Below are 17571 nucleotides of genomic sequence, written 5' to 3'. Positions count from 1 at the left end.
CCCAACTAGCTAACAGCAGAACTTCACCTCCTCCTCCCCAACTAGCTAACAGCAGAACTTCACCTCCTCCTCCCCCAACTAGCTAACAGCAGAACTTCACCTCCTCCTCCCCCAACTAGCTAACAGCAGAACTCCACCTCCTCCTCCCCAACTAGCTAACAGCAGAACTTCACCTCCTCCTCCCCCTAACTAGCTAACAGCAGAACTTCACCTCCTCCCCTTCACCTCCTCCTCCCCAACTAGCTAACAGCAGAACTTCACCTCCTCCTCCCCCAACTAGCTAACAGCAGAACTTCACTCCTCCCCCCAACTAGCTAACAGCAGAACTTCACCTCCTCCTCCCCCCAACTAGCTAACAGCAGAACTTCACCTCCACCTCCTCCTAACAGCAGAACTTCACCTCCTCCCCCACTAGCTAACAGCAGAACTTCACCTCCTCCCCCCAACTAGCTAACAGCAGAACTTCACCTCCTCCCCCCCAACTAGCTAACAGCAGAACTTCACCTCCTCCTCTCCCCCAACTAGCTAACAGCAGAACTTCACCTCCTCCTCCCCAACTAGCTAACAGCAGAACTTCACCTCCTCCTCCCCCAACTAGCTAACAGCAGAACTTCACCTCCTCCCCCTCCCCAACTAGCTAACAGCAGAACTTCACCTCCTCCTCCCCCAACTAGCTAACAGCAGAACTTCACCTCCTCCTCTCCCCAACTAGCTAACAGCAGAACTTCACCTCCTCCTCCCCCCAACTAGCTAACAGCAGAACTTCACCTCCTCCTCCCCAACTAGCTAACAGCAGAACTTCACCTCCTCCTCCCCCAACTAGCTAACAGCAGAACTTCACCTCCTCCTCCCCCAACTAGCTAACAGCAGAACTTCACCTCCTCCTCCCCCAACTAGCTAACAGCAGAACTTCACCTCCTCCTCCCCAACTAGCTAACAGCAGAACTTCACCTCCTCCTCCCCCAACTAACAGCAGAACTTCACCTCCTCCTCCCCCACTAGCAGCAGAACTTCACTCCTCCCCCCAACTAGCTAACAGCAGAACTTCACCTCCTCCTCCCCAACTAGCTAACAGCAGAACTTCACCTCCTCCTCCCCCAACTAGCTAACAGCAGAACTTCACCTCCTCCTCCCCCCCAACTAGCTAACAGCAGAACTTCACCTCCTCCTCTCCCAACTAGCTAACAGCAGAACTTCACCTCCTCCTCCCCAACTAGCTAACAGCAGAACTTCACCTCCTCCTCCCCAACTAGCTAACAGCAGAACTTCACCTCCTCCTCCCCCCAACTAGCTAACAGCAGAACTTCACCTCCTCCTCCCCAACTAGCTAACAGCAGAACTTCACCTCATCCTCCCCAACTAGCTAACAGCAGAACTTCACCTCCTCCTCTCCCCAACTAGTTCTAACAGCAGAACTCCACCTCCTCCTCCCCAACTAGCTAACAGCAGAACTTCACCTCCTCCTCCCCAACTAGCTAACAGCAGAACTTCACCTCCTCCTCCCCCAACTAGCTAACAGCAGAACTTCACCTCCTCCTCCCCAACTAGCTAACAGCAGAACTACCTCCTCCTCCCCAACTAGCTAACAGCAGAACTTCACCTCCTCCTCCCCCAACTAGCTAACAGCAGAACTTCACCTCCTCCTCCCCCCTAGCTAACAGCAGAACTTCACCTCCTCCTCCCCAACTAGCTAACAGCAGAACTTCACCTCCTCCTCCCCCAACTAGCTAACAGCAGAACTTCACCTCCTCCTCCCCAACTAGCTAACAGCAGAACTTCACCTCCTCCTCCCCAACTAGCTAACAGCAGAACTTCACCTCCTCCTCCCCCCACTAGCTAACAGCAGAACTTCACCTCCTCCTCCCCAACTAGCTAACAGCAGAACTTCACCTCCTCCTCCCCCCAACTAGCTAACAGCAGAACTTCACCTCCTCCCTCCCCAACTAGCTAACAGCAGAACTTCACCTCCTCCTCCCCCCCACTAGCTAACAGCAGAACTCACCTCCTCCTCCCCAACTAGCTAACAGCAGAACTTCACCTCCTCCTCCCAACTAGCTAACAGCAGAACTTCACCTCCTCCTCCCAACTAGCTAACAGCAGAACTCCACCTCCTCCTCCCCCAACTAGCTAACAGCAGAACTTCACCTCCTCCTCCCCAACTAGCTAACAGCAGAACTTCACCTCCTCCTCCCCCCCAACTAGCTAACAGCAGAACTTCACCTCCTCCTCCCCCCAACTAGCTAACAGCAGAACTTCACCTCCTCCACCCAACTAGCTAACAGCAGAACTCCACCCCCTCCTCCCCAACTAGCTAACAGCAGAACTTCACCTCCTCCTCCCCAACTAGCTAACAAGGGAACTCCACCTCCTCCTCCCCAACTAGCTAACAGCAGAACTCCACCTCCTCCTCCCCAACTAGCTAACAGCAGAACTTCACCTCCTCCCCAACTAGCTAACAGCAGAACTTCACCTCCTCCTCCCCCAACTAGCTATCAGCAGAACTCCACCTCCTCCTCGCCACAACTAGAAAACAGCAGAACACCACCTCCTCCTCCCAACTAGCTAACAGCAGAACTTCACCTCCTCCTCCCCAACTAGCTAACAGCAGAACTTCACCTCCTCCTCCCCAACTAGCTAACAGCAGAACTTCACCTCCTCCTCCCCAACTAGCTAACAGCAGAACTTCACCTCCTCCTCCCCAACTAGCTAACAGCAGAACTTCACCTCCTCCTCCCCAACTAGCTAACAGCAGAACTTCACCTCCTCCTCCCCCAACTAGCTAACAGCAGAACTTCACCTCCTCCTCCCCCCAACTAGCTAACAGCAGAACTCCCTCCTCCTCCCCCACCTCCTCCCCCCCCTCTCCCAACTAGCTAACAGCAGAACTTCACCTCCTCCTCCCCAACTAGCTAACAGCAGAACTTCACCTCCTCCTCCCCCAACTAGCTAACAGCAGAACTCCACCTCCTCCTCCTCCTCCAACTAGCTAACAGCAGAACTTCACCTCCTCCTCTCCCCAACTAGCTAACAGCAGAACTCCACCTCCTCCTCCCCAACTAGCTAACAGCAGAACTTCACCTCCTCCTCCCCCAACTAGCTAACAGCAGAACTTCACCTCCTCCTCCCCCAACTAGCTAACAGCAGAACTTCACCTCCTCCTCTCCCCAACTAGCTAACAGCAGAACTCACCTCATCCTCCCCAACTAGATAACAGCAGAACTTCACCTGCTCCTCCCCAACTAGCTAACAGCAGAACTTCACCTCCTCCTCCCCAACTAGCTAACAGCAGAACACCACCTCCTCCCCCCAACTAGCTAACAGCAGAACTTCACCTCCTCCTCCCCAACTAGCTAACAGCAGAACTTCACCTCTTCCCCCCCAAATAGCTAACAGCAGAACTTCACCTCCTCCTCCCCCAACTAGCTAACAGCAGAACTTCACCTCCCTCCCCCAACTAGCTAACAGCAGAACTTCACAGCAGAACTCCTCCTCCTCCTCCCCAACTAGCTAACAGCAGAACTCCACCTCCTCCTCCCCCTAACTAGCTAACAGCAGAACTCTCACCTCCTCCTCCCCAACTAGCTAACAGCAGAACTTCACCTCCTCCTCTCCCTGCTAGCTAACAGCAGAACTTCACCTCCTCCTCCCAACTAGCTAACAGCAGAACTTCACCTCCTCCTCCCCAACTAGCTAACAGCAGAACTTCACCTCCTCCTCCCCAACTAGCTAACAGCAGAACTTCACCTCCTCCTCCCCAACTAGCTAACAGCAGAACTTCACCTCCTCCTCCCCAACTAGCTAACAGCAGAACTTCACCTCCTCCTCCCCAACTAGCTAACAGCAGAACTTCACCTCCTCCCCCAACTAGCTAACAGCAGAACTCACCTCTCCTCCCCAACTAGCTAACAGCAGAACTTCACCTCCTCCTCCCCAACTAGCTAACAGCAGAACTTCACCTCCTCCTCCCCAACTAGCTAACAGCAGAACTTCACCTCCTCCTCTCCCCAACTAGCTAACAGCAGAACTTCACCTCCTCCTCCCCAACTAGCTAACAGCAGAACTTCACATCCTCCCCAACTAGCTAACAGCAGAACTTCAACTCCTCCCTCAACTTGTTCCCTGCAGTACATCACACATCCAGACCCAGGTTAATCAGGGTACCAGCTATGATAATCTAACAGAGTTGTGGATCTTCTGCTCTTCTCTTGGCTCTGCACTGACAGACTGACTCACTACGTTCTGATTAACAAGGTCTCTCACTCTATTACCTTTCCCTTTCTTTTCTCCTTCCATTTCCCTTTCCTGTTTCCATCCCGACTTTGTCCACATCTCCCCACTGCACAATTGTTTCTCAGACTCATGACAAAATATGTTGAGTAGCAGGAAATAAGCTAAAAGATTCTTGAAAATCAGGACAGTCTTTGTCTAGCAGGGAAACTTCATTTTCATATTTTTCAAAAAATAGATTTTGTTGCACTATTTTTTTTAGCTTGAAATGAACATTTAGGGGAACTTTATAAGGGTTATAACAATTTGGATTTTCTAAATACTTTGATATGTTAATTTCCATGTTAGCTCTATGCCTGGAAATGCCCTGATCTGGAGCAAAGGATCCCAATTTCAAACTCTCCAAAAAAGTATTTAAAAAAACTAAAAAACTGTTAATAATGGATATTAACTGAAACATTTTCTTATGTAGTTTCTTCCAATAGCCCTCTTTGACTTGCAAGGATATTTTATCTCAAAACTTTGATTCCCTTAAAGATGTGTCTATACATTTGGTGAACTGTCAGATCGGTCTAAAATCCTAAATGAATCAGGAATGTGCAGGGTTCACCTATACCATAAGGACCCCTTATTCATGTCCTCATTGCATCTAGAGCAATAAAACCCCTCATGGTCTGGAATGTTCTCTACTGTTGATAGATTTAAACAACCATAAACTGTCAACTCCCTGATAGATTAAGATGTTAATTGAAGTTCAAATATGTTCCATTTAATTAGGTTTAAGAGTCATAAATCAACTGGGGAAAAATGACATTTCTGTGTATACCAACGAAGAAGAAAGAAAAGTAAAATGTTTGTGTACTCCGTAAAACATAAACTCCGTCAGAGTGCTGAAAGTTCTGAAAAAATGGTTTGTATTGAACTTTTAGTATTTTTTTTTTAGGCAAAAAAAAACGTTTCCGTTTTGAGTATCTGTTGTCAATATCTTTTGGGGGTCAATATATAAAATATACTATTTGTATCACTGTTCTGCAACATGTGTCTAAACAAGAGATAATGTTTGCTTTATAATTGTTGTTTAATATTCTATGTAATGCTATGAAATTAGCCTTGGACCTGGCGGGGGGCTGCGAAACAACGTTATGCCACTGGCTGACACACACAGAAATCATTAATCCTGACCTTAATTGTGCCAATTCAGACTTCTCAATAGCTCTAATTACAAGGCTCTTCAGTGAAGACTCAGAAAGCCGCTCAACTGTAACAGAGAAATAATATCTATAGGAACAAAGACTGGTGCTGTGTGGGAGGGGTGGTAAACAGACGGCCCATTTCAGATCTTTAAAGGCTTGTTCCTCTGTGTGTGTGTGTGGGTTCTTCTGTGTGTGTGTGTGTGTGTGTGTGTGTGTGTGTGTGTGTGTGTGTGTGTGTGTGTGTGTGTGTGTGTGTGTGTGTCTCTCTCTGTGTGTGTGTGTTTTTCTCTCTGTGTGTGTACCTCTGTGTGTGCGTTTGATTCCCTGTGTGTGCGTTCCCCTGTGTGTGTATGTTCCTCAGTGTGTACCTCTGTGTGTGTGTACCTCTGTGTGTGTTCCTCTGTGTGTTCCTCTGATTATGTGTGTTCCTCTGTGTGTGTGTACCTCTGTGTGTGTACCTCTGTGTGTGTGTTCCTCTGTGTGTGTGTTCCTCTGTGTGTGTGTGTTCCTCAGTGTGTGTTCCTCAGTGTGTGTGTGTTCCTCTGTGTGTGTGTGTTCCTCTGTGTGTTCCTCTGTGTGTGTGTGTTCCTCTGTGTGTTCCTCTGCTTATGTGTGTTCCCTCTGTGTGTGTGTTCCTCAGTGTGTGTGTGTTCCTCTGTGTGTGTGTTCCTCTGTGTCTGTGTTCCTCAGTGTGTGTGTGTGTTCCTCTGTGTGTGTGTTCCTCTGTGTGTGTGTTCCTCTGTGTCTGTGTTCCTCAGTGTGTGTGTGTTCCTCTGTGTGTGTGTTCCTCTGTGTGTGTGTTCCTCAGTGTGTGTGTGTTCCTCTGTGTGTGTGTGTTCCTCTGTGTGTGTGTGTTCCTCTGTGTGTGTGTTCCTCAGTGTGTGTGTGTTCCTCAGTGTGTGTGTGTTCCTCTGTGTGTGTGTGTGTGTGTGTGTGACTGTGAGGAGTGTTGAAGCAGACTAATCACTCTGCTGCCACCAGGTCACTAAGAACACACGTCGATTTCGGACGTTTGAAAAGATCCCGAGGACGTCAATATATGCTGTCCAATGGCAATCACAGAAATAATTCAAAACAGTGGCATAGCACTGGTCTCCGACTCACTCATGCTCATGCTTTTTAGACCACAGTGCCACAGACACTCTCAATGATCAAGTAAGCAGGGAGATTACTTGACAATACTACACTGAAACAGTGCATTTTGTTTGAATATTTAGTTTTAAGCCTTCCCCAAACGATAGCCCTAACCTTAACCCCTTTGAATTAATACCTAAACTTAACCCCTTGAGTTGATTCTGTTTTAACCCTGCAAACACGTAGAATTAAAGGGTCAAACATCGACGTTCATCCATTTACGTCAAATCCCGAAGTGAAACTATGAGATCAGGTTGGCTGCTTCACTCACTCAACCTCTGTCTGTCTGTCTGTCTGTCTGTCTGCCTGCCTGCCTGCCTGCCTGCCTGCCTGCCTGCCTGCCTGCCTGCCTGCCTGCCTGCCTGCCTGCCTGCCTGCCTGCCTGCCTGCCTGCCTGCCTGCCTGCCTGCCTGCCTGCCTGCCTGCCTGCCTGCCTGCCTGCCTGCCTGCCTGCCTGCCTGCCTGCCTGCCTGCCTGCCTGCCTGCCTCTCTGTCTCCCAATCACTCTCTCTCTACTTCTCTCAATCACTCTCTCTCTCTTTCTCTCAATCACTCTCTCTCTCTCTTCCTCTCTCTCTTTATCTCTCTCTCTTTCTCTCAATCACTCTCTCTCTTTCTCTCAATTACACTTTCTCTCTCATTCTCTCTCTCTTTCTCTCAATCACACTCTCTCTGTCATTCCCTCTCGCTCTCTCTCTCTCTCTGTCTCTCTCTCTCATTATCTCTCTCCCTCTCTCAATTCAATTCAATTCAATTCAAGGGCTTTATTGGCATGGGAAACGTGTTAACATTGCCAAAGCAAGTCAGGTAGATAATATATAAAGTGAAATAAACAATACAAATTAACAGTAAACATTACACATACAGAAGTTTCAAAACAATAAAGACATTACAAATGTCATATTATATATATGCAGTGTTTTAACAATGTACAAATGGTCTCTCTCTTACTCATTCTCTCTTTTTCTCTCTCTCTCTCTCTCTCTCTCCTTCTCTTTCACTTTCTCTCTCACTTCAATCTTCCATTATGATAATCTACAATCTTTGAATATACATCTTTATTTGGGGGTCTTTCTTTAGGCACATGTGGTTGTAGAAACGAGTGTGTGCACGCATTTTAGTGTCTGTAATTTGATGCTCTGTTTACCATTTGCACACTGACATCACACAGCGGCTCAGTCTATCCCGCATGCTGTTTTCAGACAGAGCTAAATCCACGATAGAAGAGGGGGAAAGAAAGAGGTGAATTATGAGAAATGACTTGAAGAACAAGAACAAGAAGAGGATATAGATAGCTGATTGTGGCCTATCAGCTCCCCAGACCCCCCACAAATAAATTAAATGAAGGGGGAAAAAAGTACAACAACAAAAAACATAAAGAACCGCAAATACAATGTCACTTATTAGTGCATTCTTTATTTTTTTTGTAACAGATAAAAACAGGTTGAGATAAACAAATAAAAAGGTCTGTCTGTCTGTCTGTCTGTCTGCAGGTCTGTCTGTCTCTTAGGGCCGTTTGTACTGGTGGGTGTGAGAAATTAGTCGTCTATTAAGAGGGGCGGAGTCTCCTTCCCTACTTCGCAGCTGTTATTGGATCTACAAAGTGTCAGTCAATGCCGCTACCCCCCCCTTTGTTTATAAAGTCAGCGACAATTGATGCAGCGGACGGTACTTTAACCTGTAGTCTACACATCAGGATGATCAGCTGGTCAGCGCGCTGTGGATCAAATCTGTCACTATGGTGACCGTCAGCGCATAAAAGTCCATTATACCGGCGGCACTATGTGAATATAGTGTAAATATTCTCTCAGCATCTTGAATAAGCAACTAAAGGAACAACTGTGGAGGAGAGGGATTTTTTGTTGTTGGGGGGGTTAGCTCTTTCTACCATTTGGAACCTTTTTTGTTTGTTGGTGAAACGTGTTTTAGGCATCAGTCCCAGTTGACTGATAGTTTAAAGAACAAACTAATTTACAACAAACTCGCCCCTCTTATAGTCTCAACTGCGACAGTCAATGATGTTCATCCGAAGCTTCGTTTTTGTAACTTTTTCTCATTATTTCGTACTTCTGTTGATGTGTCATCTCCCTCGGGCGTCCGCTCAGAAGTCCACCGGTCCACGGGTGAGTTGCAACTTTTACTTGTTGACAAAAAAAATAATAAGAGTTATTGTTGCAGTTTTTTTGCAAGTGACATTAACCCTATCAAAACATCCGTCCTTTATTCTAAAATGTTCCGTGTTGAATGATAGTGCTGGCTCTAAGTGTGTAGACAAGGCAACTCTTTCCATTTTATAAATGAAATATCAAACTGACCCCGCAAATTAACTGGAAGCGTTAAGTGCCCCCCCACCCCAAAAAACAGTTTTTTCTTTGTCAAAATATGTTGACAGCGTAGCATGTAAATGATGACTGACTTGTCAAAAATAGGCATTTCTTTGTTGCCGTTTGTGATTTTGTTCCAGCGCCGTAACACATTCCCCTTTGAGTTAGTGGATACGTTCACACAGGTGTCTGTCTACGGGTCAAGTTAGAGTAGCCGCTTTGGTTTGTTTGTCTTAGGGCGATCATAGGGGAAGGTTAGGCAAGCTTGGATATCGGGACGTTAGAGAGAGGTAATAGACGAGATGACATGGTGATGGTAGTTAGTTCAGTAGCATACTGTAAGACCATACTAATAGTTAGTTCAGTAGCATACTGTAAGACCATACTAATAGTTAGTTCAGTAGCATACTGTAAGACCATACTAATAGTTAGTTCAGTAGCATACTGTAAGACCATACTAATAGTTAGTTCAGTAGCATACTGTAAGACCATACTAATAGTTAGTTCAGTAGCATACTGTAAGACCATACTAATAGTTAGTTCAGTAGCATACTGTAAGACCATACTAATAGTTAGTTCAGTAGCATACTGTAAGACCATACTAATAGTTAGTTCAGTAGCATACTGTAAGACCATACTAATAGTTAGTTCAGTAGCATACTGTAAGACCATACTAATAGTTAGTTCAGTAGCATACTGTAAGACCATACTAATAGTTAGTTCAGTAGCATACTGTAAGACCATACTAACAGTTAGTTCAGTAGCATACTGTAAGACCATACTAATAGTTAGTTCAGTAGCATACTGTAAGACCATACTAATAGTTAGTTCAGTAGCATTCTGTAAGACCATACTAATAGTTAGTTCAGTAGCATACTGTAAGACCATACTAACAGTTAGTTCAGTAGCATACTGTAAGACCATACTAATAGTTAGTTCAGTAGCATACTGTAAGACCATACTAATAGTTAGCTCAGTAGCATACTGTAAGACCATTTTAATAGTTAGTTCAGTAGCATACTGTAAGACCATACTAATAGTTAGCTCAGTAGCATACTGTAAGACCATTTTAATAGTTAGTTCAGTAGCATACTGTAAGACCATACTAATAGTTAGCTCAGTAGCATACTGTAAGACCATTTTAATAGTTAGTTCAGTAGCATACTGTAAGACCATACTAATAGTTAGCTCAGTAGCATACTGTAAGACCATTTTAATAGTTAGTTCAGTAGCATACTGTAAGACCATACTGTAGTTAGTTCAGTAGTATACTGTAAGACCATACTAATAGTTAGCTCAGTAGCATACTGTAAGACCATATTAATAGTTAGTTCAGTAGCATACTGTAAGACCATACTAATAGTTAGTTCAGTAGCATACTGTAAGACCATACTAATAGTTAGCTCAGTAGCATACTGTAAGACCATTTTAATAGTTAGTTCAGTAGCATACTGTAAGACCATACTGTAGTTAGTTCAGTAGCATACTGTAAGACCATACTAATAGTTAGTTCAGTAGCATACTGTAAGACCATACTGTAGTTAGTTCAGTAGCATACTGTAAGACCATACTAATAGTTAGTTCAGTAGCATACTGTAAGACCATACTAATAGTTAGTTCAGTAGCATACTGTAAGACCATACTAATTGTTAGTTCAGTAGCATACTGTAAGACCATACTGTAGTTAGTTCAGTAGCATACTGTAAGACCATACTAATAGTTAGTTCAGTAGCATACTGTAAGACCATACTAATAGTTAGTTCAGTAGCATACTGTAAGACCATACTAATAGTTAGTTCAGTAGCATACTGTAAGACCATACTAATAGTTAGTTCAGTAGCATACTGTAAGACCATTTTAATAGTTAGTTCAGTAGCATACTGTAAGACCATACTGTAGTTAGTTCAGTAGCATACTGTAAGACCATACTAATAGTTAGTTCAGTAGCATACTGTAAGACCATACTAATAGTTAGTTCAGTAGCATACTGTAAGACCATACTAATAGTTAGCTCAGTAGCATACTGTAAGACCATACTAATAGTTAGTTCAGTAGCATACTGTAAGACCATACTAATAGTTAGTTCAGTAGCATACTGTAAGACCATACTAATAGTTAGTTCAGTAGCATACTGTAAGACCATACTAATAGTTAGTTCAGTAGCATACTGTAAGACCATACTGTAGTTAGTTCAGTAGCATACTGTAAGACCATACTAATAGTTAGTTCAGTAGCATACTGTAAGACCATACTAATAGTTAGTTCAGTAGCATACTGTAAGCCCATACTAATAGTTAGTTCAGTAGCATACTGTAAGACCATACTAATAGTTAGTTCAGTAGCATACTGTAAGACCATACTAATAGTTAGCTCAGTAGCATACTGTAAGACCATATTAATAGTTAGTTCAGTAGCATACTGTAAGACCATACTGTAGTTAGTTCAGTAGCATACTGTAAGACCATACTAATAGTTAGTTCAGTAGCATACTGTAAGACCATACTAATAGTTAGTTCAGTAGCATACTGTAAGACCATACTGTAGTTAGTTCAGTAGCATACTGTAAGACCATACTAATAGTTAGTTCAGTAGCATACTGTAAGACCATACTGTAGTTAGTTCAGTAGCATACTGTAAGACCATACTAATAGTTAGTTCAGTAGCATACTGTAAGACCATACTAATAGTTAGTACCATACTAATAGTTAGTTCAGTAGCATACTGTAAGACCATACTAATAGTTAGTTCAGTAGCATACTATAAGACCATACTAATAGTTAGTTCAGTAGCATACTGTAAGACCATACTAATAGTTAGTTCAGTAGCATACTGTAAGACCATACTGTAGTTAGTTCAGTAGCATACTGTAAGACCATACTAATAGTTAGTTCAGTAGCATACTGTAAGACCATACTAATAGTTAGTACCATACTAATAGTTAGTTCAGTAGCATACTGTAAGACCATACTAATAGTTAGTTCAGTAGCATACTGTAAGACCATACTAATAGTTAGTTCAGTAGCATACTGTAAGACCATACTAATAGTTAGTTCAGTAGCATACTGTAAGACCATACTAATAGTTAGTTCAGTAGCATACTGTAAGCCCATACTAATAGTTAGTTCAGTAGCATACTGTAAGACCATACTAATAGTTAGTTCAGTAGCATACTGTAAGACCATACTAATAGTTAGTTCAGTAGCATACTGTAAGCCCATACTAATAGTTAGTTCAGTAGCATACTGTAAGACCATATTAATAGTTAGTTCAGTAGCATACTGTAAGACCATACTAATAGTTAGCTCAGTAGCATACTGTAAGACCATATTAATAGTTAGCTCAGTAGCATACTGTAAGACCATATTAATAGTTAGTTCAGTAGCATACTGTAAGACCATACTAATAGTTAGTTCAGTAGCATACTGTAAGACCATACTAATAGTTAGTTCAGTAGCATACTGTAAGACCATACTAATAGTTAGTTCAGTAGCATACTGTAAGACCATACTAATAGTTAGTTCAGTAGTATACTGTAAGACCATACTAATAGTTAGTTCAGTAGCATACTGTAAGACCATACTAATAGTTAGTTCAGTAGCATACTGTAAGCCCATACTAATAGTTAGTTCAGTAGCATACTGTAAGACCATACTAATAGTTAGTTCAGTAGCATACTGTAAGACCATACTAATAGTTAGCTCAGTAGCATACTGTAAGACCATATTAATAGTTAGCTCTGTAGCATACTGTAAGACCATATTAATAGTTAGTTCAGTAGCATACTGTAAGACCATACTAATAGTTAGTTCAGTAGCATACTGTAAGACCATACTGTAGGTTAGTTAGTTTCGTGACATACCCTGTAGTTAGTTTAGTAGTGTCATACCCTGTAGTTAGTTTAGTAGTGTCATACCCTGTAGTTAGTTTAGTAGTGACATACTCTGTAGTTAGTTTAGTAGTGTCATACCCTGTAGTTAGTTTAGTAGTGTCATACCCTGTAGTTAGTTTAGTAGTGTCATACTCTGTAGTTAGTTTAGTAGTGTCATACCCTGTATTTAGTTTAGTAGTGTCATACCCTGTAGTTAGTTTAGTAGTGTCATACCCTGTAGTTAGTTTAGTAGTGTCATACCCTGTAGTTAGTTTAGTAGTGTCATACCCTGTAGTTAGTTTAGTAGTGTCATACCCTGTAGTTAGTTTAGTAGTGTCATACCCTGTAGTTAGTTTAGTAGTGTCATACCCTGTAGTTAGTTTAGTAGTGTCATACCCTGTAGTTAGTTTAGTAGTGTCATACCCTGTAGTTAGTTTAGTAATATGATACTCTGTATTTAGGTTAGTAGTGTCATACCCTGTAGTTAGTTTAGTAGTGTCATACCCTGTAGTTAGTTTAGTAGTGTCATACCCTGTAGTTAGTTTAGTAGTGTCATACTCTGTAGTTAGTTTAGTAGTGTCATACCCTGTAGTTAGTTTAGTAGTGTCATACCCTGTAGTTAGTTTAGTAATATGATACTCTGTATTTAGGTTAGTAGTGTCATACCCTGTAGTTAGTTTAGTAGTGTCATACCCTGTAGTTAGTTTAGTAGTGTCATACCCTGTAGTTAGTTTAGTAGTGTCACACCCTGTAGTTAGTTTAGTAGTGTCATACTCTGTAGTTAGTTTAGTAATATGATACTCTGTATTTAGGTTAGTAGTGTCATACCCTGTAGTTAGTTTAGTAGTGTCATACCCTGTAGTTAGTTTAGTAGTGTCATACCCTGTAGTTAGTTTAGTAGTGTCACACCCTGTAGTTAGTTTAGTAGTGTCATACCCTGTAGTTAGTTTAGTAATATGATACTCTGTATTTAGGTTAGTAGTGTCATACCCTGTAGTTAGTTTAGTAGTGTCATACCCTGTAGTTAGTTTAGTAGGGTCATACCCTGTAGTTAGTTTAGTAATGTCATACCCTGTAGTTAGTTTAGTAATATGATACTCTGTATTTAGGTTAGTAGTGTCATACCCTGTAGTTAGTTTAGTAGTGTCATACCCTGTAGTTAGTTTAGTAGTGTCATACCCTGTAGTTAGTTTAGTAGGGTCATACTCTGTAGTTAGTTTAGTATGGTCATACCCTGTAGTTAGTTTAGTAGGGTCATACCCTGTAGTTAGTTTAGTAGTGTCATACCCTGTAGTTAGTTTAGTAGTGTCATACCCTGTAGTTAGTTTAGTAGTGTCATACCCTGTAGTTAGTTTAGTAGTGTCATACCCTGTAGTTAGTTTAGTATGGTCATACCCTGTAGTTAGTTTAGTATGGTCATACCCTGTAGTTAGTTTAGTAGGGTCATACCCTGTAGTTAGTTTAGTAGGGTCATACCCTGTAGTTAGTTTAGTAGGGTCATACTCTGTAGTTAGTTTAGTAGTGTCATACCCTGTAGTTAGTTTAGTAGGGTCATACCCTGTAGTTAGTTTAGTAATATGATACTCTGTATTTAGTTTAATGGGAAATGTAATGTTTTTTTTTTTTTTTTACCTTTATTTAACTAACTCAGTTAAGAGCGTCTTATTTTCAATGACGGCCTAGGAACAGCGGGTTAACTGCCTGTTCATTGGCAGAACGACAGATTTGTACCTTGTCAGCTCGGGGGTTTGAACTTGCAACACTTCCGGTTACTAGTCCAACGCTCTAACCACTAGGCTACCCTGCCTCCTCTATACTCTAACCACTAGGCTACCCTGCCGCCCCTCCACTCTAACCACTAGGCTACCCTGCCGCTCCTCCACTCTAACCACTAGGCTACCCTGCCTCCTCTATACTCTAACCACTAGGCTACCCTGCCTCCTCTACACTCTAACCACTAGGCTACCCTGCCACCCCATGTTAGGAACTTCATACTCATCAGTGGATCTGGGTGTCGTTTATAGATGGAATAAAACACCTATTGGGTCAGTCTATACCATTATTACATAATAACGACAGAAGTGCATTACATTGCTGTGATTATTGTTATCTGACCCTGTTGGTCATCTATGAACATTTGATCATCTTGGCCATGTTCTGTTATAATCTCCTGTTGGTCATCTATGAACATTTGAACATCTTGGCCATGTTCTGTTATAATCTCCACCTGGCACAGCCAGAAGAGGACTGGCCACCCCACATAGCCTGGTTCCTCTCTAGGTTTATAATCTCCACCTGGCACAGCCAGAAGAGGACTGGCCACCCCTCAGAGCCTGGTTCCTCTCTAGGTTTATAATCTCCACCCGGCACAGCCAGAAGAGGACTGGCCACCCCTCAGAGCCTGGTTCCTCTCTAGGTTTATAATCTCCACCCGGCACAGCCAGAAGAGGACTGGCCACCCCTCATAGCCTGGTTCCTCTCTAGGTTTCTTCCTAAGTTTTGGCCTTTCTAGGTAGTTTTTCCTAGCCACCGTGCCTCTACACCTGCATTGCTTGCTGTTTGGGGTTTTAGGTTGGGTTTCTGTACAGCACTTTGAGACATCAGCTGATGAAAGAAGGGCTTTATAAATACATTTGATTGATTGATTGTTATATTGGTAGTGGACATATTGGTTGATATTGTATTTTGGTCTTCCTGCAAAATAACCTATAGAGTGTAGATGTATGGTCAGTGGGTTGTCTGTGGAGTGAAGTGTAGTGGTGTTTTGTGTAGAGTGTAGATGTATGGTCAGTGGGTTGTCTGTGGAGTGAAGTGTAGTGGTGTTTTGTGTAGATGTATGGTCAGTGGGTTGTCTGTGGAGTGAAGTGTAGTGGTGTTTTGTGTAGAGTGTAGATGTATGGTCAGTGGGTTGTCTGTGGAGTGAAGTGTAGTGGTGTTTTGTGTAGAGTGTAGATGTATGGTCAGTGGGTTGTCTGTGGAGTGAAGTGTAGTGGTGTTTTGTGTAGAGTGTAGATGTATGGTCAGTGGGTTGTCTGTGGAGTGAAGTGTAGTGGTGTTTTGTGTAGAGTGTAGATGTATGGTCAGTGGGTAGTCTGTGGAGTGAAGTGTAGTGGTGTTTTGTGTAGAGTGTAGAGTGTGTTCAGTGAATTTGAAGTGTGGTGGTGTCTTGTGTGTGACTCAGTGATGAGCAGACAGAGTGTCTCTTTCTCCCTCACTGTTTGGATTCCCTCTTATCTGTGTAGAACCATTTGTAACTCTCAAGGGTGGTTCTCTGTATGCTACCTCTCAAGAGCTCTCTGTCTCTCTGTCTCTCTCTCTCTACTACCCTCCCCTTTCTCTCTGTCTCTCTGTCTCTCTGTCTCTCTCTCTACTACCCTCCCCTCTCTCTCTCTTTCTGTCTCTACTACCCTCCCTTCTCTCTCTGTCTCTCTGTCTCTCTCTCTACTACCCTCCCCTCTCTCTCTCTCTACTACCCTCCCTTCTCTCTCTCTCTACTACTCTCACCACTCTGTCTCTCTGTCTCTCTCTCTTTCATAAGTGTCCATCATGCTGGCTAGTCAAACTGAGGAACAAGGATCATGAGAAGGGGAGGGAGAGAGGAGAAGAACGGTGTTGAAGCTACAGATGAGTTAGGTCTTAGACCGGCTGCCATGTTAGTGCCTTTACTCTCTAAATGTCAGCAATGTAACAATAGGACAGTGCCTCCTCCGACAGTTCCCTCCGAAGTGACCTGCTGTAAACAAATCAAAACAGAGCAGCCAATTGAAGATGTTTTTTAGTGTTTAGGATAATGTATGTGAAAGTCTGCACTCTTTTGTGGCGACAACATGTTGCATATCTACTTTCACTGGACATCTTCATGGGTTTTTTATGTTTAATTTTTTTTAAACGAGCAGAAATAAATGGCACAACATGGAAACAACGGCTACGGAGGAGAAAATGGTCTCGGGGACATTCAGACAGAAACCGCATTGGCCCAACTCTCTATAAAGATGACTGGGTCAGGGTTGGTGAGGGTGAGATGTGTTCAGATGGAGCCTGTTATATTTGTAGTCAGAAGGGTGGAGGAATAGAGGATGACTCAGGCACCATATACAGACACTGGTCAAATGTAGTGCACTGTTAGGGAATAGAGGATGACTCAGGCACCCTATCCTCTATACAGACACTGGTCAAATGTAGTGCACTGTTAGGGAATAGAGGATGACTCAGGCACCCTATCCCCTATACAGACACTGGTCAAATGTAGTGCACTGTTAGGGAATAGAGGATGACTCAGGCACCCTATCCCCTATACAGACACTGGTCAAATGTAGTGCACTGTTAGGGAATAGAGGATGACTCAGGCACCCTATCCCCTATACAGACACAGGTCAAATGTAGTGCACTGTTAGGGAATAGAGGATGACTCAGGCACCCTATCCTCTATACAGACACTGGTCAAATGTAGTGCACTGTTAGGGAATAGAGGATGACTCAGGCACCCTATCCTCTATACAGACACTGGTCAAATGTAGTGCACTGTTAGGGAATAGAGGATGACTCAGGCACCCTATCCCCTATACAGACACTGGTCAAATGTAGTGCACTGTTAGGGAATAGAGGATGACTCAGGCACCCTATCCTCTATACAGACACTGGTCAAATGTAGTGCACTGTTAGGGAATAGGGTCCAAGGATCCTTTATCCTCTGATTCGTCTTAGACACTCAACCAATTTAATGTGTTACAATCTTTAAAGCAGAAGCCTGAATATAATTACATACAGACCCTGGCACTAATGCTGTAAAAGAAAAACACTGATGTTTTTTAATGCTTTTATTTGC

At 43.2% G+C, this 17571-nt stretch overlaps 1 protein-coding gene across 13 annotated transcripts in view; it reads left to right on the top strand.

Annotated features, from left to right (window-relative positions):
• The first annotated feature begins 8207 nt into the window (after positions 1-8207).
• Positions 8208-17571, top strand: part of smoc1 (SPARC related modular calcium binding 1) — a 180082-nt gene continuing 170718 nt past the window's right edge. For 10 of the 13 annotated variants that reach the window (XM_042330355.1, XM_042330354.1, XM_042330352.1 and 7 more), the window contains exon 1: positions 8208-8677. In XM_042330355.1, the coding sequence (XP_042186289.1) occupies positions 8570-8677 (108 nt within the window). In that variant the 5' untranslated portion in view covers positions 8208-8569. The remainder of the gene's footprint in view (positions 8678-17571) is intronic. The other 3 variants (XM_042330353.1, XM_042330348.1, XM_042330347.1) reach the window with 1 other exon arrangement.

Source organism: Oncorhynchus tshawytscha, linkage group LG11 (genome assembly GCF_018296145.1).
Source record: "Oncorhynchus tshawytscha isolate Ot180627B linkage group LG11, Otsh_v2.0, whole genome shotgun sequence".
NCBI classification, from domain to species: domain Eukaryota; kingdom Metazoa; phylum Chordata; class Actinopteri; order Salmoniformes; family Salmonidae; genus Oncorhynchus; species Oncorhynchus tshawytscha.
Note: the sequence above shows the minus strand (reverse complement) of the source record. Positions and strands in the feature narration are given on the sequence as shown.